Below are 23,073 nucleotides of genomic sequence, written 5' to 3' on the forward strand. Positions count from 1 at the left end.
CTGGGCCTGGACACCCTGAGCGTGCCGGCCGCCTCACGCGGTATAATGTTGACTGCTCTCAGCTAACGTCTCGATTTGCTCACTATCAACTTCAACTGGTCTACCCAGCCACGGGGCACCGTCCACAAGAAACCTCCAGCAGGAAACTCTGCAAACCACTTCCGGCACATTTGATCAGTCACTGCACCTTCTCCAAACACTGTACAAAGCTCTCTTTTATTCCTTTTCAGTTGTGTTTTTACCTTTCTTGAAATAATTAAGCATAATATGCCAAGAATATTCCTTTGTTTCTTTCATCTTCAATATTAAAATGGCTACACAGAAATTCACCAATTTTGATAACTTTTTAAAAGAATACAAGCTGATAAGACAGCTGTCACAGAACAATCTAACAAAACTGTTCTGCACGAAGTTAAAGTCAGTTAATATTAGAGCCATCTTACAGAAAAACCAACAAGCTTCTTGGCCAACCCAGTGTGAGTATAGGCATAGGTACACGCGTGTGTGTGTGTGTGCGTGTGTGTGCGTGTGTGTGTGTGTGCGCGCGCGCAGGTGTGTGTATCTCAGTGACCTCACCCTTTTCCAGGTGGCCAGCAGCTGCTTGTCAGACATCTGCTCTGGATAATCTGCGATTGCAAACACACACCCCAGTAGGAAGCCTTCTTCTGGGACTAGAACAGAATCACACAAGGAAAACGAATCAGAGCCTGCGTGCTGTGAACGTGTGCACAGAACATGAGAAGGCGCACTCTGCAGAGCTCAACGTGAATCTATGAAGTTAGTCACGCCTGCCCGTGACGTCTCCACCAGTCAAGGACCTCTGCAGAAGGCCCTCAAAAGCAGCAGCTGCTACAAATGGAGCTACTCGATCACCCCCATCACGTGACTCAAAGCCGGGCGCCACCACAGATTACGTCTGGGCGCCGAGCGCCCCGAGCGCTCCTTGCGGCAGCCCGCTGTTCCAAGGACACCGGTGTTCACTTCAGGGTGGGGACGGAGGCCCAGAGCCGAGAAACCTAACAATTCCGAACTATGGTCCCCATTTTCTAACTATTTCTCGAGGCGAATCCTTAGCCTGCCCTCAAACGCTCTCAGAGCAGGCACAAGGGTTTCGGGAGAGGGAAAGAAAGATGCATGTTACTAACTCTCCACCGCCGGGTCGTGTCCGAACAGCGGGGGCTGCGCCTGCGCCTGGGGCGGCGGGGGCTGCAGGGCCTGGGCTGGCGGGCCGGGCAGCTGGGCCGTCGGCGTCGGCTGCATCTGCTGCAGGCGCTGCAGGTGCTGGAGCTGCTGCTGCTGAAGGTGGGAGAGCTGCTGCTGCTGCAGGGGCGGCTGGGGGCGCTGCAGGGGCGGCTGGGGGAACTGGTGCGGGTGGGCCGGCGGCGGCGGGAACGGGTGCGGCGGGGGCGGGGGGTAGGGCTGCTGCGCCAGATGCTGCTGCTGGAGCTGCAGGAGCTGCTGCGGCTGCAGGTGCAGGATGGGCTGCGGCGCCGGGGCCGGCTCCGGGGCCACCTTCACTTGGCCGAGCAGCACTGCGCTCGCGGGGCCCTGCTGGCTGTGGTTCACCTGCTGCTCCAGTGTCTTCGTCGGTGCCGAGAGGGACTGCAGGATCTGGAAGCAGAGATCAGGCAAGGGCACGTCAACAGCTGCTGCCCTCACCTCACAGGCCCCTCAGAGAGCGGAGCACACACCCGACATGCCATGGGCTAACCCTCACCAGCAGGAGGCTTCGAGCCCACTCGCCTCTCTCCCGGCACACACACTGCCAGCTCAGTGAAGTGGACACGCTCGTGCTTGAGACCTCTTCACCAAAACTCGGAACGCAGTAAGTAAAATGGAAGAGGCTACAGAACAGATGTGGGCAGATACACTCCCTAGAGTGGCTGACTCGCTCCAGAGCAGAAGGACTGGGGCTGCTGGCAGGGGGCTGTTCTTTCCCGCTGACCCCACAGTCCTGCTGCGAGCACGATACCCCGCCACCCCCCACCTCCCCCAGACCACACAGCCTGACCAAGCCTCCCTCCCACAGCTGCCGTTTCCCAACAAACAAAGGGTCCAGAGGACACCAAGACCCCACCCGCACGAAGGCACGGGACGCTGCAGCCCTGGACGGCAGCCGCCAGCCCGCCTCGTCCGCGGCCACCCTGCTCCGCCACACACACGAGGGACAGGAGAGGCCAAGCCCCAGGTGTGTGCATGCGGGCAGCCCTCCCCAGCTCACAGGCCCGTGCACACACACTGGACAGAAGGCCTCAGGCTGGAGCCCCCGCCGGCCACAGCGTCCCCCGGGCTCACCCCCTCCTCGGGACAGGCGTCGGCCAAGCACCCGACAAGCACCCCACGAGCTTCAGGAACCAGGGACATCACCTCGCAGAACGTCACATCCCATGTTACTTTACTACCTGCTCAGCACCGGACGTGACAAAAGAAACCTGTCTTACGATGAAGTTTCCCTACATGCTCATAAGAAATTGGAAGCCAATGTGCTATGGTCAAGGAAAACAGTAACAAACAGATTTTACTAAAAGGCAATGCCAAAGAATGTTCAAACTACCACACACTTGCACGCATCTCACACGCTAGCAAAATAGTGCTCAAAATTCTCCAAGCCAGGCTTCAACAGTGCATGAACTGAGAACTTCCAGATGTTAAAGCTGAAGGCAGAAGAACCAGACATCAAACTGCCAACATCCGCTGGATCATAGATAAAGCAAGAGAATTCCAGAAAAACATCTACTTCTGCTTTGTAGACTAGGCCAAAACCTCTGACTGTGTGATCACAACAAATTGGAAAATTCTTAAAGAGATGGGAATACCAGACCACCTGACCTGCCTCCTGAGAAACCTACATGCAGGTCAGGAAGCAACAGTTAGAACTGGACATGGAAGAACAGACTGGTTCCAAATAGGAAAAGGAGTACGTCAAGGCTGTATATTGTCACCCTGCTTATTTAACTTATATGCAGAGTACATCATGAGAAACGCTGGGCTGGAAGAAGCACAAGCTGGAATCAAGACTGCCAGGAGAAATATCAATAACCTCAGATATGCAGATGACACCACCCTTATGGCAGAAAGTGAAGAGGAACTCAAAAGCCTCTTGATGAAAGTGAAAGAGAGTGAAAAAGTTGGCTTAAAGCTCAACATTCAGAAAACAAAGATCATGGCATCCAGTCCCTTCACTTCATGGCAAATAGATGGGGAAAGAGTGGAAACATTGACAGACTACTTTTTTGGGCTCCAAAATCATTGCAGATGGTGACTGGAGCCATGAAATTAAAAGACGCTTGCTCCTTGGAAGAAAAGCTACAAAAAGCCTCGACAGTGTATTAAAAAGCAGAGAAACTACTTTACTGACAAAGGCCCGTATAGTCAAAGCTATGGTTTTTCCAGTAGTCATGTATGTTTGTGAAAGTTGGACTATAAAGAAAGGTGAGGGCCAAAAAACTGTTGCTTTTGAACTGTGGTGTTGGAGAAGACTCTTGGACTGCAAGGCGATCCAACCAGTCCATCCTAAAGGAAATCGGTACTGAATATTCATTGGAAGGACTGATGCTGAAGCTGAAGCTCCAGTACTTTGGCCATCTGATTGAAGAACTGACTCATTGGGAAACACCCTGATGCTGGGAAAGATTGAGGGCAAAAGGAGAAGGGGACAACAGAGGATAAGATGGTTAGATACCATTACTAACTCAGTGGACATGAGTTTGAGCTAGCTTCGGGAGTGGGTGATGGACAGGGAAGCCTGGCGTGCTGTAGACCATGGGGTCGCAAAGAGTCGGACACGACTGAGCGACAGAACTGAACTGAAAAGTCAACCAATACAACCAATCCCCATTTTTGTATCCCTGTCATTTAAATAAAACTCTGGAAATTCAACTTTAACATAAACCAAAGTTATAAAAAAAATCTCAAATATGTTTTTAACATACATCTTTCACTTAAACAGACTCCAAAACATAAACATTATATAATTTGCAAGAGTAACAGGCCTTGGATTCAGTGATGAAACAAATTAAAACTGAAATAAGTTAAACTCAAGAGTTTGAGTACATCTGTCTTAAGAATCACCCTACAGTTAAGAGGAGAATCTCCGGGCACTCTGAAAACTTCGCAGTTGAGCAGAAAAAGCAGATTTAAATACATTTTTAAGTAACAGGATAACTCTTTTCTCTACGCAAGTATTAAAAAATACCCAGTCAAGTGGGGCAGAAATGAAGCCCACCACAGACCCAGCCGAGCAGAGAACAGCACTTGGGACGCTGACCCTGCAGAGAAGCAGGCGGGAGTGGGAGGGGACCAGGAGCCCACACAGAGGACACACGCTGGTCCCGTACCTGGGGGGCAGGGGGGGCTTCAGGGAGGTTATTACCACTTTACAGCCTTGGGGACCATTAGAATGGGCGTCCCTTGTAGCTAGCTCAGTTAGTAACGCAGGAGACCCTGGTTCGGTTCCTGGGTCAGGAAGATCCCCTGGAGAAGGCATATAGGCTACCCACTATGGTATTCTTGCCTGGAGAATCCCATGGACTGCAGCCTGCCAGGCTCTTCTGTTCATGGGGTCGCGAGAGTCGGACACGACTTACTGACTACACCACCACCACCGTTAGAATGTAACCTGTGTGCATGCACTGCTTCCCCTCAGCAGCAGCAGCCCCCTCGAACCCAACAGCCTGCCTGTCTGCCGTGAGCAACAGGGCTCCCGAGGGGCTCCCGAGGGTGGCATCTGAAGGGGCCGGCGCGCCTGGGGCAGGCGGAGAGGCAGGCGAGGGCCCAGCCGGCCTGAGGTGGGCGCCGCCCACAGGGCCCGCACCTGCCCGCCAGCCACCGAGACGCCCGGGAGCGCCCTCCCCGGCCACCAGATGCTGTGTCCAGCTTTCCAATCTGCGTCTGGCTGGAAACCCGCCTGAGTCCACCTAAGCGAGCATGTGGCGTGCCACACTGCAAACTACAGTTTTCAGGGCACGCCAAGTCTGGACGTCGCTCTGTGCTGTCACAGTCCTTATTTAAGTTCCTGACGCTGAACGCCACATTTGACATACACACGCACAGCTCCTAACCGCCAGAAACGTCCAATTTCAGCAGGACTCTGATGGCTGCTGTCTTTCCCCAACCTCCTGATCTAATTTTAAACTAAATCTTCTAACTTTCAAAGATTCCTTTTCTCCACACCTAGCAGTGAAATGTCCCAATGTTCCGACACTGCTAAAGAGCTCCGCGAAGGTCTCCTCCAAAGGTTTCCGGTCAGTATTACAACCCTGCCCTGGTGAGGACGGATCCCTACCCCACCCACACGGCGGGCGGAGCGAGACTGTCTTCCTTGGAGGTCGCACCTGCAGGACGACTGGCGGGAAGGCAGACGTGTGCCCCGCCACGAACCGCACATTTCCAGGTCCAAGGATGCAGATTCCAAGGTACAGGGAACTTGGGATTTAAGTCAAGCTCCACTGCCCTTGAAAGACACTGGCAACGCCATCACCGACGAGCAGGGCCCTCTGCGCTGCTGGCGAGGGGGCACCAGGCACACCTGTCCTGTCTCCATGGCTGAGGAGAAGGAGGCTGGCATCCCTCCCCCCACCTCTCAGGCAGCCCCAAGGAACAGCCCAGGGAGGCGTCTGCCGGCCCGCAGGGCAGGTCCCCCGGAGGCTTCCCCAGCCTCCCCTACCCCGATTTCTGACTTCCTCCCCTTCTCTGCCTCTGGCCCCGCATCCGCACCCCACCCTCCCCGCGGCCCCTGCACGGCTGGGTGCTGACACGGGGCCCACAGGGGTGCCTGCTCTTTCCCAGGCTCCAGCTTCTCCCTGGGTCTCGGCGGCACCACCTGCCGTTCTCTGACTGCCTCCTCGCTCCTCCCGCCACTCGCCACTCACAACCGGGGCCAGCACACAATGTGCAGGTCCTCTGGAGCACACCAGACGCCTCAGCAGACCGTGGCCCGCCAGCTGCGGTGCGCGACCTTGCCCTCCGCCTTCCCCTCCGAGGCCGCCACTCTCCCCAAATCGCCTATCCGAACGCGCCAGCTCTGCCCCTCCGGCTTCCCCTGTGGGCTGTGGGTGCCAGCCCCAGCGCCCAGCCCTCACCGGGGGCCAGACCCCACCGCGCGCACTCTGCCAACACCCCAGGGTAGGGTGCCCCCTCACCCTGGCTCCTAACCAGCTCCAGCACGTGTCCGGAACCTCGCATCCATGTCAGGACACTTGCCCCCCAAGTCCCTGACCCCGTGTCCCCCCCACACTACCCCTAAGCCTGGCCGGGGGCCGCCCCTCCAGCGTCTCAAGGACCAGGTACTATCCACTTGTCACTGCATACCCCAAGACAAGGAGGCAGGGAGGGACACTTCTTACAGACTTTTAACCAACAGGACTCTCAAACTATCCCCCCGCGGCCTCCCCACCACAGAAGCCAAGGCCCCGCCTGCCAGGCCCCTCCAGTCCTCAGGACACGGCCGAGTCAGTCTGCTCGGGGTCTGAGGGTTGCCCCCCACCCAAAACTCGCTTTCAGCTCTGCCAGGGCTGCCTGGGGTTAAGTGCCTGACCTAAGGAGCCTCCTCCGCCAGCGGCTGGTACAAGACCTGGCACCACCGTCCAGACACCCACATCGTGGGGAGCCCTTCTGCTCAGACCTGTCTGCGCCCTGCCTGTCTTCTGCACCTGAGAGGGGCTGGGCTCCTCGTCCTCACTCACCACCTTTTCTCCAGGGACCCCCCCGCCATACACACACACAGGGACCCTCCCCACACACACACAGAGGGCCCCCTCCACACACACACAGAGGGCCCCCACACACACACACACAGGGACCCTCATACACAGGGACCCCCCCACACACACATACAGAGGGCCCCCACACACACAGGGACACACACACACAGGGACCCCCCTACACACACATAGGGACACACACACACCTCAACTGCCTTCTTTTTGTCCTGAATGGAAAAACAGCTACTGAAGCGTTTAAGATCCATTCTGTACAGCAGGCTCCCATCACAAAACTGTAAAGTAAAACTGAGGCTTCTTCGATCACTGCGCGAACCATGCCTGCCCTCTACCGACCCACAGCTCATGCTAAACACCAAGGCACAGCGGGCAGCCTCAGGCTTCCCTCTGGCGCCACCATCGGGGCAGCCTGGCCGCAGGCGTGTGCCGCTCAGCGGGGTCAGGGCCTGTCACTGTTCTCTCGGGAGCCCGCGACACTGAACACACGCATGTGCAGACACAAAGACTGCAGAACACGCCCTCGGGCAAAGAAACACTGCTTGTATGTAAACTGTTCTGAAGAAGCAGAAAATTATCGGATATTCTAAGAAGACTGAAATCGGACATTTACATTTCTGTCTCTAGAAGAGTGACTTACGTGCGCCACGTTGGAGGGGCGGCTGGACATCTGCTGGATGTCGGCGTTGTTCGTGATGTTCCTCAGCGTCCGCATGGCCGGACTCCAGGCGGCCATCACCTCGGGCCTCTCGGGGCCCTGCAGGCTCTGTCCCGGAGCCAGCAAGCTTCCGCGGACCTCGGGCGGCAGGATGCCCCCGGGGACAGGCGGCACGTTGGCGCACAGGTTAATCAGCCCGGGCTCCTTACCGGGGGGCAGCCGGCGCTTCGCTGCCGCCAGCTGGGGGACCTCTGCCGGGGTCCAGTTTAAGTTCCTCTCTTGCTTCTCGGGCGAGGAGTCTGAGGAATCGTCGAACATCAGCTCCCCTTTGGATTTCTCAGCGCTCGACTTGGGTGAGAACGGCGGCTCTCCGGAGGGGGAGCCCTCCTGAGAGCTGGCCAGGCTGGACTTCCCGTCCGTGCTGCCCTCATTCGGGGAGTCAGGCTCCTCATTGCCCGCCCCTTCCTCCTCTTCCTCTTCCTCCTCCTCCTCCTCGTAGACGATGAGGCGGGGGTGATAAAGGGCTTCGTCCTTCCTGGTCTTCTCCGAGATGCAATCCAGGACCCAGTCGGGGGTCACGATCTTAATACTGGCTCTCCTCAAAGCACACTCGTATTTCTCCTGTGGGTGAAGCACAGACACACACACAAACAAGCTGCGGGGTTTATCAGATCTCCTAGCATCACAGACGCAAAGCAAGAACTCTAGGAAGACAAGAGTCAACTCCCGTTGTGGCCACTTCACCCACAGGAACCACTCAGACCCCTTCAGACAGCAGACAAGAAGAACCACGTATCAGGGGTCACAGGACGCCGTGGCATGTGCCAACAGCAGTCTGAAAAGACTGTGCTTCAATTCTTGTGTACAAACGCAACTTCTGACAACACGCAGCGCCAGGACTCCCGTGAGACGCTCAGGAGTGAAAGGCGTGTCTGCTGTCCAGCGTGCTGTCCAAGAGCCGCTCGGAGCCGTGCTGCAGTGGACGGAGCCCCCAGGACCACAGGCAGTCACAGGGCGTGAGGACACCGCTCCACCAGGCACCGGCGTGCACCAAGCTCGTTCTACTATAAACACAAAGCCGCAATGATTCTGACCCGAGGCTTCCGACTGAGCTCCGCACAGAAGTCAAACAGGCGACGGGACTATGACGGAAGCCAGCGCCAAGCCGCGTGGGCCGCGGGCAGGGAGGCCCGGCGGGGTCTGTGGGCAGCGAGCGGGGGCGCCTGGCAGGTGGACGCTCCTAGGGGCAGGGCAAACCGGAAGGCACGCCCGAGGGAAGAGAGACGAAGGAAACGCTACGCGAGAGCAATGTGATAAAGCAGCTTTAAGTGAACCCGTTCGTAAACGTGGCTCGGTGAACCGACAGATTCCGACCCTCCTGTGCTAAAGCCTCGGCTAACAGCCATTCTCCAGAAAACACATATTTGGGGCCATAAACTATACCCACTTCCGGCTGCACGCCAGGGCCAGGGGCGGGCTGGAGGACCCGAGGACCCTCCCCAGCTCCGCCTTCCGCCTTCAGTGGAGTGTAGCATGTACACCCGGAAACCGGCTCCCTCCGCCAAACACTGAGCAACATACCCTGTGTTTTGGCCGTTATTAAATTCCTCCATTCATCTCAATTTAATACATTTTAAAAATTCAAGAATACAGAAAAGTTTCATCATGCCATTTATGTATTTTCTACATAAATTGATCAAAAATGAAAAAAATTAAAAGTGCCATTTAGTTTTGTGTATATACTCAGCTAGCTCAGTTGGTAAAGAATCCACCTGCAATGCAGGAGACCCCGGTTCGATTCCTGGGTCGGGAAGATCCCCTGGAGAATGCATAGGCTACCCACTCCAGTATGCTTCGGCTTCCCTTGTGGCTCAGCTGGTAAAGAATCCACCTGCAATGCAGGAGACCTGGGTTTGGTCCCTGGGTTGAGAAGATACCCTGGAGAAGGGAAAGGCTACCCAGTCCAGTATTCTGGCCTGGAGGATTCCATGGACACAACTGAGCGACTTTCACTTTCAGCTGGTCTGACAAATCCACTCGATTCATATACTGCCTCCAACTGTAATGTGACCTTTTACAAGTATTCTCTCATAGTTTTAAAACTTATAAACATTTCATTCCCCTTAAACTAGCTACCTAAAATCAAAGGACTTATTTTCAGCTATAAACCAGTTGATGAAAAAAAAAACCCTATACTCTTTAATCAAAGCATACTACTTATCTCTTAAATTGTCATGTAAGATACAACTTTTTACTTAAGTAGACTTTAAGATTCGCCCCAAATTTTCAGAGCTTCTCCTTGGATTATGTGCCTTACTAAGCTAAAGCACACTCACCAGCTCACAGCTCACTTTCTCGTCAGAGAATGAGCACTCTGAACGGTACACATCCACAGGCTGCCCTGCTTCCCAGGGTCCAGGGAAAGGGCCCCTCCTGGCAGGTGGGTCTCTCAGCTTCCACACCCCCTTCACCCCAGACCCGCACGCCCACCTCCCACTCAGTGAGTCAGTGCACTCGGGGGAGACACACGTGGTGTTGATTCAGACTGAAGGCAATAAAAAATATGGAGGTAACGACAGACATGGGAACATCAACTTGTCAAAAGACCTTCCTACTATGAATACACTATACTTAGTTCTAAATAACTGTCCACGGGAGGAAAAAAGCTCGGCCTCCACATGAGAGCAGTTCTCGCACTTCATGTGGGGGTGCAGCAGAAGCCCCGGGTTCCTCACCCCAGCAGGTCCTGTTTCGCTCGGTCTGGGGTGGGCGGGAGGCCAGCCTGCAGCCCTAACACGTCCTGCGGGGCTGCGCTGCTGACCTGCACCCCACTCGGGAACCTCAATCCCCACGGCCCCACCCGTGCTTAGAGAAGAGCCCTGGGCTCGAGCAGATAAACACCGCTTAAATATTCCAGGTTATTAAGAAGGATAGTACACTGAGAACTGCTCCAAATGCATGTTTTAATTATACTCAGTACGACCCTTTGTAAAAATTGTAAAGAGCACTAACACACATTTTCACAAAATTGAAGTTTTAGTCGATGTGAAAGGAAACCTAAAGATTAAAAAATCTGTCCAATCTTCACCATGAAATAAACCCAAATTTCTTTGTATTTAAAAGTCACATCCGGTTCAAAGTAAAATTCGTCATCTCCCATCCATTGTGGAATAAAGCTGTTTTACAAGTGACATAAACTCACATTATCAACTTTTGCAAACAGAATCCAGTTAATTTAAAAGAAGTTCAAAGAAGACATGCGATGACTGGAAATGCTTAGAAGACATTTAAAAGGAGAACGTACATGGGTCGCTTACCCCCTTTGGCTCGGGAACAACCAGGTGCGTGCACTTCCTGTTGAGGTTCAGCTGGCAGCCGCCCCCGTGGAAGGTGAGCATCGCCCACAGGGCGCTTCGGTCCTCAGGCGACACCTGGTGGGAACCAGAAATCACGCTTCCATCACACTCACCGACTTGCCTGCCCACTTTATGTGACATCATAACCACTGTGCTCATCTACTTTTTTCCTTCTTAAATGTCATTAACCCAAGCATATTAGTGGGAAAAACAGATGAGCTTTCAGCTATGTGCTTGTTACAGTAAACTTTTACTTCTATCTTAAGTTTTATAAACATCACCTTTTTTGCCTTGTCACCAAATAAACTAAAAAATACTTACGTCTACACTCTAGGGGCTGAGTGGAGGATTACTTCATTACATACCGAGATGACAGGGAAACAGAACTAGTACCCCACACTCCATCTTCCAACTCAGTCATTTTTTAACATGTTTCAATACAGTAGTATAAAGATCATATTCAAAGGATTCCTTAAGAATTAATGGATAACAAATAAATGCTTATTATGAAATGAATTAAAAATAAAAGACAAAAATACAGTGGCGTATAAGCTCAGGGGAAAACATAATTACCAAGCACACAGAAAATGAGGCAAGCATAAAAGGCGTAATTCCTATGCTTGCGCACGCAAGTGATGAAGCTGAGACGCAGATGCGATGGCTTATGCTGTGACAGAGGCTTTCACTCCAGAACCAACAGCTCCATTTATTGCCTGCCTACTATGTGCCAGGAACTGTGCCAAGGGCTCCTCGTCCCTGTGACCCAGCAGAGGACGCACGAACTCACAGAAGTCAGTGCTGATCACTGTAAAACCTAGGTCTGCCTAAGCCCAGGTCTGACTCCAAACTGTGCTTCCCACTGCTCTAGACTGCTTCGCTAAGGGCAGGTCCTACTAAAAACAATTTCTAAAAAATAAAACTTTATCATCTGAAAGTCAAAAGAAACATTTAAGGAAAACAAAGGTGTTAATTCTAAGATAATCACTGAAGTCAATTTTAGGTAACTTACTATAAATTGTGAATTATAGTTAAGAATTCTGAACTTTGTCTCAAGCTAATTTTTTTTAAGTTTAACAAAATTTTTTCTTTTTAACTGTCATTATTCAGATTGCCGAAAATCTAACATCCTGTATCTACTCTCTATTTTACAAATATTTCTAGAAATTATTTTGCATTCCATACTACTCTGTGAATACTAACAAGAACACATTAATTTTACAAAGTCACCTTAAAATCATTATTTTGTATGTCTTTAGTCAGTGACACATTTCAGGAAACTTGATCAGAAGGTGTTATTTTTAATAGTGACTTCCACAAAAACATATCCTGCAGCATTTGGTGGTGAGATTTAATTACATGATAAAACATACAACTCTAATAAATCGTTATATAATCTTTATTACAAATGAAATAAAAACCCCAATCTAGACGTGGCTTTATTATTTTTAGTTCACTGACTAGTCCTCCAGCCTACGGCCTGGACCCTGGCTGGGTTTCAACAGAGCACAGCAAGCTGCTGTTGAAAGAACGCTGCATGGGGGAGGCGAGGCCCTGCATGGACCAAGCCCCCAAACTCTAACTTGTATCAACTTGGAAAACTTCCTGGAATCAGTCTTCATCAACCTGCGTTCGCATTAAGTGACGTGAACATATCTGCACCAGCTCGTCCAATGAATCTCTACCAGTGTGATGGAGAATGCTCTTTCCACACGAAACTGCTAACAATAGCTACCTAGTGGTGACGGGGTCATGGGGACATTTTAATTTTCATTTTTATACTTTTCTGTATTTTCCAAATTTTCAAAAGCATTTATAACTGGGGAAAAAAATGCTCTTCTTTTTTAAAACAGCAATCTTCCTAAAGTAATCTATCAGCTCAGCTAAAAGAGCCTGGACGTCTCCTCGACCCATCGGGCTCAGATCTGAGCGCTTCCAGAGTGTCTCGGGCACCCCACCTCCACCCCGACCTGTGCGCGGCTGCCCCCTCGCTGCACCCCCGCCCAGGCAGCTGGCCCTGACCCTGGGCCACTACCCTCTCAGCTCAGCGCCCCTGGCCCCTGCACTCCCGCAGCAAGCTGCCCCCAAGGGGCACTGAGCCCCCTCCGCCCTGAGTAGAGGGTGCTTCTCGCTGCGCCCCCGCGGGGAAAGGCCTCCCTCTGCACCAGGACGGCCCCCTCTCCAGGCCTCCAGCCGAGACACTCCTGGGGTGCAGCTCCGTGAGCCCCTCTTCGTCCCTCTTGCGCACGAGCTCTCAGCCCGCCGACCAGGGAGGAGCGCCTCGGGTGCGAGGCCTGTCCTGACCTCAGAACCTCGGCTGGGGCCTAGTACAGTGCGAGGCACAGGGTAGGCAGTCAAGAAATTCTTTGTTGATTGAGATACAGATGGAAAGGGCCTCCCAGAGTGCAGTCAGGCCCTGGCAGGCTCTCACACACAGGGACCTGCCCACCACCTACCCAGCACACGACAACCGCGGCCGCAGCCTGCGTCAACACCGGCTCGGGAGAAGGCGGGTGATGTCTGTGCTTCCCAACTTCTGCCGGCACAAGCGCCCTTCCCTACCTCTCCCTGGAGCGCTCTGGAAGCCTCCAACAAGAGCTCCAGCATCTCAACACCCTGACGGGAAAAGACAGAAGGTCACTGAGAACCGCCAACAACAGTCCCTCCGCGGCGGCGGAGCCCGCCTGCCCGCCTGCGTGTGCGTGTGCCCGTGGTGCAGCCCCGCCTGCCCGCCTGCATGTGCCCGTGCTGCAGAGGCTGCTTGGGCAGGTTACCCACGCTGCCCCTACCCCGGTGCCACCCACACCCTGTGTCCCCACCTGAGGGGAACCTGTCTCCCGCCTCACAAAGCACCCGCACAGGCGTGGTGGGCGGGTCCTGCAGCTGCATGCTGGACAGACACTTGGTATCCATCTCACAACTGAGCGAGCGAGTGTCAGCAGCCAGAGTTAGTGTCCCCAGCGTGCTTTGAGCTTTCCTCACTCTTGGCTGAGCCATCGACTCTGATGAAGCAGAGCTGCCTTCGCCACGAATGACGGACGGTGAGAGCAAGTGCAGTGAGCGATGGACCCACAAAAACCACTTCCATCACAGTGAAGGTCGCACGAAGGGTCTGGGGTCTGAACAGCACACCTGATCAATCTGCTTCAGGGCCATAAAACCCTTGTCAGCCATCTCGCTAAATCCGCTGTTTTGTCCACCAGGGCCCCAGCCACCCCCCGCGGTGAAGTGCACACCTGGAAAGCCCCCGGCCGGCTGGGCCACCTCCCTGACACCCGCCCGTCAACCCCAGCTGCCTCTCAGGTTCTTCCCGGGGTCCCCGCTCTCCCCCACGCTGACCTCACCTGTAGCTTTCTCAACCCAGAGCTGGAGGTGCATGCAGGCCAAGCCCGCATGCAGCCACAGCCAGCCCCCTGCCCGCAGCACTGAGCCGGGCAGAGGGACTCAAGCTGACATTCCGCGTGCCCCCACTGGCCCCAGCGATGAAACCTCGTGGGGCCTGACCCCCTGGCTCCTAGAGCTGCCCCGCCCGCCCCCGCTAGCATCTCTGCTCACTCTGAAGCCTCCTGTCTCCCCACTCAAGGGTGTCTTCCTGAGCCTGCGCCTCCCTCCACCCTCCTCTGCAAGGATGCACTTCTCAGCCTCCACGCATGTCCCAGGTCCCTGCGCTTGGACAGTACTGGGTTTCAGGCTGACTTCACCTCTTCCCCTCTGAAGCCCAGGCCCAGCTATGCTCCTAACTTGGGAAAGGAAATCACGCGGCCGTGCCCTTCTGTGGAACACCCACCGGAGGCCCACTGTGAGCGTCGGTCGGCTCCTCTTCCTCTGCGCCCCCGCCTTTCCTTACGGAGACCCTCCAACTCCGTCCACCCACTCCTCAGGTCTACGCTGTCTTCAGGGACACGGTGCTAACCTGGGTTCCAGCGCCCGTCTCACCCCATCCCTACCCCGCCCACTGTTCCTGCTCAGGGCGCTCAGATCAGTTTCACCTACAGGAATGCAAGTGATTTTTAACTTGTTTGCTCTCCCCCTGTATTTTCCAAACGTCCTTATGTAAACATCTGCACTCGACTAAATACGTAAGGCACTAAGGAGGGAAGCCGGCACCTCGTGGAGCTCCCTCCCGCACCCAGGTTTCCGCCCGTCTCCTCTCCACCCCAGCAGGCAGCCCCGCTGAGGCCTCTGAGGCCGGCGCCCTCACAGTGCTCGGAGCCCCCACCTCCCCTCTCCTCTCGCCTCCAGCTCCACCCGCTCCACCCGCTCCACCCGCTGTGCCGTGGCCTCGCAGGCCTCGCAGACCTCTCCACGTCCACCAGGGCCGTGTGGACCCTGCCATCCACACGGCCCCGCCTTCTCTAAGCTCACAGGTGACCCCTGCGGCCCAGCCACGCGCACCGACCCTCACACACCAAGTGTACTGACTATGTATAACCCGCTGCATATGCCAAAACCTTTGTCAAACGTAACTGCATCTCTATTTCTCCAAGACTAGAAGGCTCTCCGGTGTCAAACTCAGATCCTTGATTTAAAACCCTGTAATCGCCTCATATTCGCAGTGCTCATATTCTAATCAATGAATAATCTTATTTATTTTTCCAAGTCAGGCCTGCTAAAGACCATGTCACTATGACCTTGACCCTTGAAAACAGCCACAGGACTCCCTGCCTCAGCTTCTTCCTCTCTTGTCTGGACAGTGGGCTCTGAATCATGAATCCAGAGATCCAATCAGTACAAATATAATTAAATGCAAATTTTACATTTTAGCCACAGTATATTGTTTACGCATGAGGAGTAATAATAATAAAATGTTTTCATTTTAAAAACTTTCCTGATGCTTATTATAAATTTGGAACATACAGAGAAGTATAAAGAAAACAATAAAAATTGCATGCAACCACAGTACCCATTTTAAAAAGGTTTCCATTTTAGCCAATTTTAAAAATCATCATCATATAAATTTACATTTATTACAAAGATGTGAAAAACACTGAAAAACACAAATACCAACAAAATTTCTATTCTTAAGGAAAAAAGCCAACTTTTCAAGGATCTCTATTAAATCGAAATAGCAAAAACAAAAAAGAGAGGATTTTATAATTTTAAAGAACTTCCAGAATTTACAAAAAACACAAAATCACTCGACATACTGTCTGGGCAGAGAAGGGGTTGTGGGGACACCACCTGTACAAAAAGCTGAGTCTGTCTGATAATCCAGGGTATTAAACTGATGTTACCCGGTTCCAGCCTTCTGTCACAAAGCTGTAAGAAGGCAGGATTCTAATCAAAGTCCTTTTAGTCTCACCTAACATCCTGGACACCCTGTTCTCGAAGGTCTCCTCAGAGATGGGGAGACCCGAAGTGTCATGATAAGAGCCTCAGACGGAATGAGGTCCTCACGCTACAGAAACAGATCGGGCTAACCAAGCCTCCTCCTGCCCAGTGGCTACGCCTGACCCCGAGGAAGCTCGAACACCACCAGCCTGACTTTTCATAAAAGCTGTTTACAGACTGAGGGTTTCCGGCTAGGGACTGAGAGGACAGACCGGGACGGAACGACACTGAACACGCACCGCTCCAAAATCCATCAATGCCAATGTCTTGGTCCCCCTTCAGATGTTTCTTTTTTCCCGGATATTTCTTACATATTTTATTTCGTTGATGTAATACTGTACATAACTATGTTATATCCTGCTTTGTCCCCCATTTAAAAAATTACCCATATGTCTGCATACGTTTATAAAACAAAATTCAAAACTGGCTAGATAGCTAGATTATTATGTATTAATAATGGACCAGAATAGTTTCTTAAACATTTCCAAATCGTGGATGATCTGCTTATTTCCAATTTTACCCTCTCATAAATAATGCTGCCTTTATGCATCAATCTGCCGTTATCTCTATCAATTTGGGATAAACGTCTAAACACATGAGACCTGCAAGGAAAACAACAGAGTCTCCTCCGGCTCTGACATGGCCCGACTTTTCTAGAAAACTGCTCACCGATGTGCACTCCTGTGGGGGTGGGGAAGCCTGGCCACAGCTCGGCCACCACTGAACACACTGCCGCACATTTGCAATGCAGACAGTCTTACCTCAGTGCTGTTAACGGGCACACAAAGTGCATCGAATGTTCTGCTGTACTTACTGAAATTCCTCTTCATAGAAACATTTCACTGGTCTGCATGAGCCTCTTACGACAAAAAACTCTGCTTTTATTTCTGAATGGAGTCTCCTTGTCACCTTTTAATTTCACTTTTAACATGTTTTCATACTCAAGTTTTAAATCTCTGTAATTCTTTAGATTAGAAAGACCATTTTCTTTAGAAAGACCATTAAAGCTTTGAATCTTAAGATTGGGTATGAATGCTTAAATAATTGTTGTAAGCTCATACTGAATATGGAGTTTAGTTAAGCAACACTGGTTTACAAATACAACATATGTCCAATCATACAAAAATTCAGAACTGTTACGTAAATAACACAAGAGGAACTGTGCCACACTTACCTGAGAGAGGCAGGCTGTGATTCCAAAAAAAATCTGACACGACTCTGGAGAAAAACCATTTACTCTGTTGCACACATATTAAGAGTCCAATGAAATGACGAGACCAGTGCAATCTCTACTCCACTAAGAGACAGCTCCGACCCGCCCGTCGGACACCACCCACCTTCTGCTTCCCACTCAATCCCTTTAGCAGAGAGGCAGACTTAAGCTGGCCAAAGAAGAGCACAGGGCAGGCGGGAAAAGCACCCAACTACACACAGACACACACACACACACACACAGATATACACACACAGAGACACACACACACACACAAAGACACACACAGACACATACAGACACACACACACACACAGACACACACACACACAGATACACACACACACACACACACACACACAGCCACATGTGGCCCGGCATTATCCCAAAAGAACACTGGAAGTCTTGAGCTTATTTTAGCATGATTACTCCTGTTACCTAGAAGAACCTTTCATAAAAGAACCCAAGTTCTAGTTTTAGCACCATCATACTCTGTGAACTTGGGCAAGACAACTCTGAGCTTCAGCTTTCCCTTCACTAAAGCAAGGATTAGCATATGTATGTAATTGCCAAGGTCCGTCCCAATCCTGAAGCTCTGGCTCTTACAACTCCATCACCTGGGACTTCCCTGGCGGTCCAGTGCTGAGACTCGCGTTCTCAATGCAGGGGCCCCGGGTTCGATCCCTGGTCAGGGAACTAGATCCCACATGCCACAACTAAAGATCCTGTGTGCTGGAACAAAGACCCAGCACAGCCAAATAAATAAATAAATATTAAAAAAAAAACAAAACCCTCCATCAACATATTCTTTGAGCGCTCACAGCATGCAGCCCCGGGCACAGGCCTCTGTCAGCAGACATGACCTCCAGGGCCTGAACTTCGCAGTCTGTTCAAAGCTAACATGACTTTTTAAGGAATCTGGAGTGTCTGGACCTCGAATGAGTTACAGCGTTACTTCTGCGTGCTGAGCCAGCATGCAACGCAGGGGCAGCTTCCTGGGCGCAGAAATGCAGTCCTGGCGACCCTCTGCCTGCTGTGCGTGTGCGTGTGGGAGGCAGTGTGTATGTGTGTTCCAGTCACACTAGGGAAACTCGCAGTGCAGGGCAGCCCCCAGGGCAGGAACGCGGGCCTGACGGCCCTGTCTGCAGAACTAGGCCCCAAGCAGACACTTCACATTAAGGGTGGAATTAACGTAGAAATGGATTAATGTATTTCCATCCAACGTAATAAAAATAACAACACTGCATGATATAAAACTAAAACTGTCCTGATGTTCTCTTTGCCCATCTATTCTTCAAATAGTTCGTGACTGGGTTCATAGAGACTGAGACTTTTAGAAACAGTCCATCTAACCAGACCACAGAAGCCATCTGTTCCAAAGACAACAGAACTGAGGTCCAGACTGCCTGGGTCCTAGAGCCCATTTGTGGAACGAGAACTTGTGCCTCGGGCCCAGGCTACAGCTGCCTCCACACAGCTGGCCCCCCGCCCCCAGGGGGAACGACAAGGATCAGAACAGACGCCTGGATACGGAAGGGACAGAGCAGGACACACACGACCTCCCGACTCACACGTCAGCGCAGGAAGTGAGGCTTGCTTGAGTCTTGGACCCAGAGTCACCCCCTCCCTCCCTCCTTCCCCAAAAAGGATACGGGAGAAGAGCTCCACACTGAACGGACAAGATCACCCAAGAAGGCTGAAAAAGAAAACAAAGTGCAAATCAAAACACAGTTCCGGTTCACATTCAAAACGCCACCATGCGCCCAGTGCTGCTCCTGGAGATGAAAGGCTTTGTTATCACCAGTGGTACAGCATCCAGACTACAGTCCCAGCTTTCAAGCATCAGGGTCAAATATTAGCTATTAGTCCCCAAGGGGAAAAGCCCACCCGTGGAATGAAACGCTACCGGCTCTTTAAAAGCTTATATATACAGAAGCATCTATCCCAGGTTTCCACACTTGCTCAGTCGCTCCAGGTGTGTCCGACTCTCTGGGCTGCTGCCTAAGCCTCTCGTCCAGCTAGAAGCTGTCTTCACAACTGGAGGCTTACCCTACCCACGTGCCAGGCACACATGGCCCCTCCAAGTCTCCTCTAGAGTCCGGAGTCCTGGCTGGTCTAAAGGTGGGAGTTTTGGGGTTTTTCTTCAGGAGGCCAAGGAGATACAGTGTTTGTAAATCACATGAGGCCTTTCTGTCTGCTGATCTTTCTGTGAACCTCAAAACACATTACCTACTACCTTTTTGGGTAAATTATATTTTTGAATAATCATCTTACTTTGACATTTAATTTTGAAAATCGCATTAACCATTATCCTGGTAGGTCTGCTTCACAGAATTACTGTGAAAAACACACAGCAGCCGGCTGACTCCAGAAACCTCAGCTGCTTGTGTGACACTCACGTCTAACATACCACAGACACCTTGAGAGAACCTCAGAGATCCGAGTGCCCTCTCCTTCTATGCCAGGCAACATCAGCAATTCCTCAGCATAAGTCTACATATGTGTGACATCTGTGAAGTGAGTCACTTCACACTGATTTCACCACTTCACCACAACCAGTTGTGGTTCTGTGGCTGAGCCACCAAGCAGGAAGGAGTGTGTAACGTCGCCCGTGACTCTGGCCCTAGGGAGACTCCAGTGACAGGGGAGGGAGCCAGCCCCCCAGGAACCCCCAACAGGCTCCGCCTCCCGCTCCATTCGGCATCTCAGCTGCGACCCCAAAGCCCTCAGCGGCCACCACGTGTGGAGCGCCAGGTGGCTTTCCTGAGACCAGTTCCCCAGCCGCCCTGGGTCCACGGCAGGAGGATACGGCAGAAGACCAGGTCAACACCCTGACACGTGACTCAGATGGGCAGGCCAGAGGAGCTGGCACCGGGGACAGGCACCTTACCACTCTGCCCACAGCAGTCACCCCGAAAGCTGCCCCTGGCGGCTGCAGGAGGGGAAAGAACAGGTGCACTGAGAGACTGCTGGGCTGGCTGCTTCAAAGTCGTCATAAACAGACTCACCTCGACCCCCTCATCCAGGTAAGTCTAGATAAGACACTGCAGCTGAGGAGAACACTCTCGTACCAAAGCAGAAGTGGAGAGCTAGAAAAGCACAGTAACAGGGAGCTGTTTATCCCCAAAGCAAGCAACAATACACAAAATAAAGCCACTGCAAGTCAGCAGAATTAACGCTTTCAATGAGGCCTCCAAGGCCACTGGGGAAAGCATTTCCACAAAACAAAAGGTTTAAAAACTCTTGGTGCCAAGCTTCCCTGGTGGCTCAGTGGTGAAGCATCTGCCTGCCAACACGGGAAACATGGTTTCGATCCCTGGTCCAGGACAATCCCACATGTTGCAAAGCAACTAAGCCTCTGCACCACGATGACTGAGGCTCCGCTCTAGAGCCCAGGAACCACGGCTACTGAGCAGAGCCACGACTGCTGAGCCCAGAGCCACGACTACTGAGCCTCCGCTCTAGAGCCCAGAGCCATGACTACTGAACCTCTGCTCCAGAGCCACGACCACCGAGCCTCCGCTCTAGAGCCCAGGAGCCACGACTACTGAGCCCAGAGCCATGACCACTGAGCCTCCGCTCCAGAGCCGAGAGCCACGACTACTGAGCCCAAAGCCATGACCACTGAGCCTCTGCTCCAGAGCCAAGAGCCACACCTACCGAGCCTCCGCTCCAGAGCCAAGAGCCACGACCACCGAGCCTCCACTTTAAAGCCCAAGAGCCACGGCTCCTGAGCCTCCGTTCTAGAGTCCAGGAGCCACGGCTACTGAGCCTCCGCTCTAAAGCCCAAGAGCCACGGCTACTGAGCCTCCGCTCTCGAGCCTAGGAGCCACGGCTACTGAGCCCAGAGCCACGACTACTGAACCCAGAACCACGGCTACTAAGTCTCTGTTCTAGAGCCCAGAGCCACGACTACTGAACCTCTGCTCCAGAGCCCAGAGCTACGACTACTGAACCTCCGCTCCAGAGCCCAGAGCCACCACTACTGAGCCTCTGCTCTAGAGTTCAGAGCCACGACTACTGAGCCTAGAGCCACGACTACTGAATCTCTGCTCTAGACCCCAGAGCCATGACTACTGAGCCCAGAGCCATGACTACTGAACCTCCACTCCAGAGCCCAGAACCATGACTACTGAGCCTCCGCTCCAGAGCTACGACCACCGAGCCTCCGCTCTAGAGCCCAGGAGCCACGACTACTGAGCCCAGAGCCATGACCACTGAGCCTCCGCTCCAGAGCCCAGAGCCACGACCACCAAGCCTCCACTCCAGAGCCCAGAGCCACAACCACTGAGCCTCTGCTCCAGAGCCCAGAGCCACGACCACTGAGCCTCCGCTCCAGAGCCACGACTACTAAGCCTCTGCTCTAGAGCCCAGAGCCATGACCACCGAGCCTCCGCTCTATAGAGCCCAGAGTCACAACCACCGAACCCCCCGCTCTAGAGTCCAGGGCCATGACTACTGAGCCTCTGCTCTAGAGCCCAAAGCCACGACCACCAAGCCTCCGCTCTAGAGCCCAGAGCCACAACCACCGAGCCTCCACTCTTAGAGCCCAGGGCCACGACTACTGAGCCTCTGCTCTAGAGCCCTGGGCACCAGGCCCCACGTTCAGCTGAGCGCAGCCAGCAGCCTGGCGGCACACCAAGCGGGTCAGACGAGGACTGAGTCTACCGCGCTGTCCTGGAGTGAACGCAGACTGCTGCACTGCTCTGGAAGACTCCTCCACCCCGTCCCCACACTGCAGCCCTGGATAGCGCAGTGAACCACGAGGTAAAGGCAGGCTGGCGCACTGAGAGGGAGAGTGAGCAGCGTGCCCGGCAGCAGAGGGGATGAGACGCAGGGCCATGGTCAGCCGACTGGGACACGATGGCCGCGCTGCGACTGCGTGATGGCTACTTCTGGGCAGCCGCGTGGTGGACACCCTTCCTGGGAAAGCGACCTCTGGGAGGGATGTGCTGATGGGCTCAGGACTTCAGCAGCGCCCAGTCACCAGCCCGCACTCCCCTCAGAGCTGGTGCTGGTAGGCGGGACAGAGGACCAGGTCCCCCAGGATCCACCCCCCCCCCACCCCCCAGGGTCTCTACACTGAAATGCGGACTTACTGCCATCTGCCTCCCTTTTTTTGTTTACACTCCCGTTTGGGCCATTTGTATATAAATAGTAATATGTACACTTATAATACGTATCATCTTACATAACAATTTCATCTCAGGGTAATAAAGAGGGTACTACAAAGTATTTGCTACAAAAGGGGCTTGATGGGGTCGTCAGACTTGAGAAGCACTGCTGTAACTGGGCTGGGGACAAGGACCCTGGCACCCCAAATGTGTTACGAAGGGCTGCCCTTTGAAGGCTCATGAAGAGTCCACACAGTCTACCCGGAGCCACCGTTGACAACGGGCTGCAGGCTACCATGGGGGAGAAGTGGTTCGGTCCGCACAGCCACGGAAGGATGGAAGCAGAGCAGGGCCCCAGGGTGCCTGGTGCCAGAGGCAGGTCCACTCTTCCAAGGCGGCACAGGGGAAGCGGGCAAGACACCTGTGACATCAGTCTTCACGAAGGACCAGGTGGAGTGAGCCCGCTGGCCAGGCAGAAAGACAAGGCCAGCCAGAACAACTGCTGTGCTTCAACACCGCAAAGCAACCGCGCGTGGTTCTGACGCGCAGCAGCTGCGGGAGGTCCTGGTGGGCAAGGACCCTCCTGTGAGACAGACCTGCCTGCAGGCCCGCTCTCCCAAGGCGGGCTTCTGCACCTGCGAGGCAGCGTTCAGGGCCTGCGTGCTGCTGAGGCAGACGGCCGCAGCGC

The 23,073-nt window shown here is 53.1% G+C and overlaps 1 protein-coding gene across 2 annotated transcripts in view; it reads right to left on the reverse strand.

Annotated features, from left to right (window-relative positions):
• The window catches only part of PAXIP1 (PAX interacting protein 1), a 41,135-nt gene that overhangs the window by 14,518 nt on the left and 3,544 nt on the right, over positions 1–23,073 (reverse strand). For both annotated transcript variants that reach the window (XM_070788464.1, XM_070788463.1), the window contains 6 exons: positions 18,924–18,967; positions 17,233–17,296; positions 10,692–10,805; positions 7,357–7,995; positions 1,146–1,611; positions 577–671 (listed from right to left, as the gene is read on the reverse strand). In XM_070788464.1, coding sequence (XP_070644565.1) covers positions 577–671; positions 1,146–1,611; positions 7,357–7,995; positions 10,692–10,805; positions 17,233–17,296; positions 18,924–18,967 — 1,422 coding nt within the window. The remainder of the gene's footprint in view (positions 1–576; positions 672–1,145; positions 1,612–7,356; positions 7,996–10,691; positions 10,806–17,232; positions 17,297–18,923; positions 18,968–23,073) is intronic.

The sequence above is a fragment of the Bos indicus genome, chromosome 4 (assembly GCF_029378745.1).
Source record: "Bos indicus isolate NIAB-ARS_2022 breed Sahiwal x Tharparkar chromosome 4, NIAB-ARS_B.indTharparkar_mat_pri_1.0, whole genome shotgun sequence".
NCBI classification, from domain to species: Eukaryota; Metazoa; Chordata; class Mammalia; order Artiodactyla; family Bovidae; genus Bos; species Bos indicus.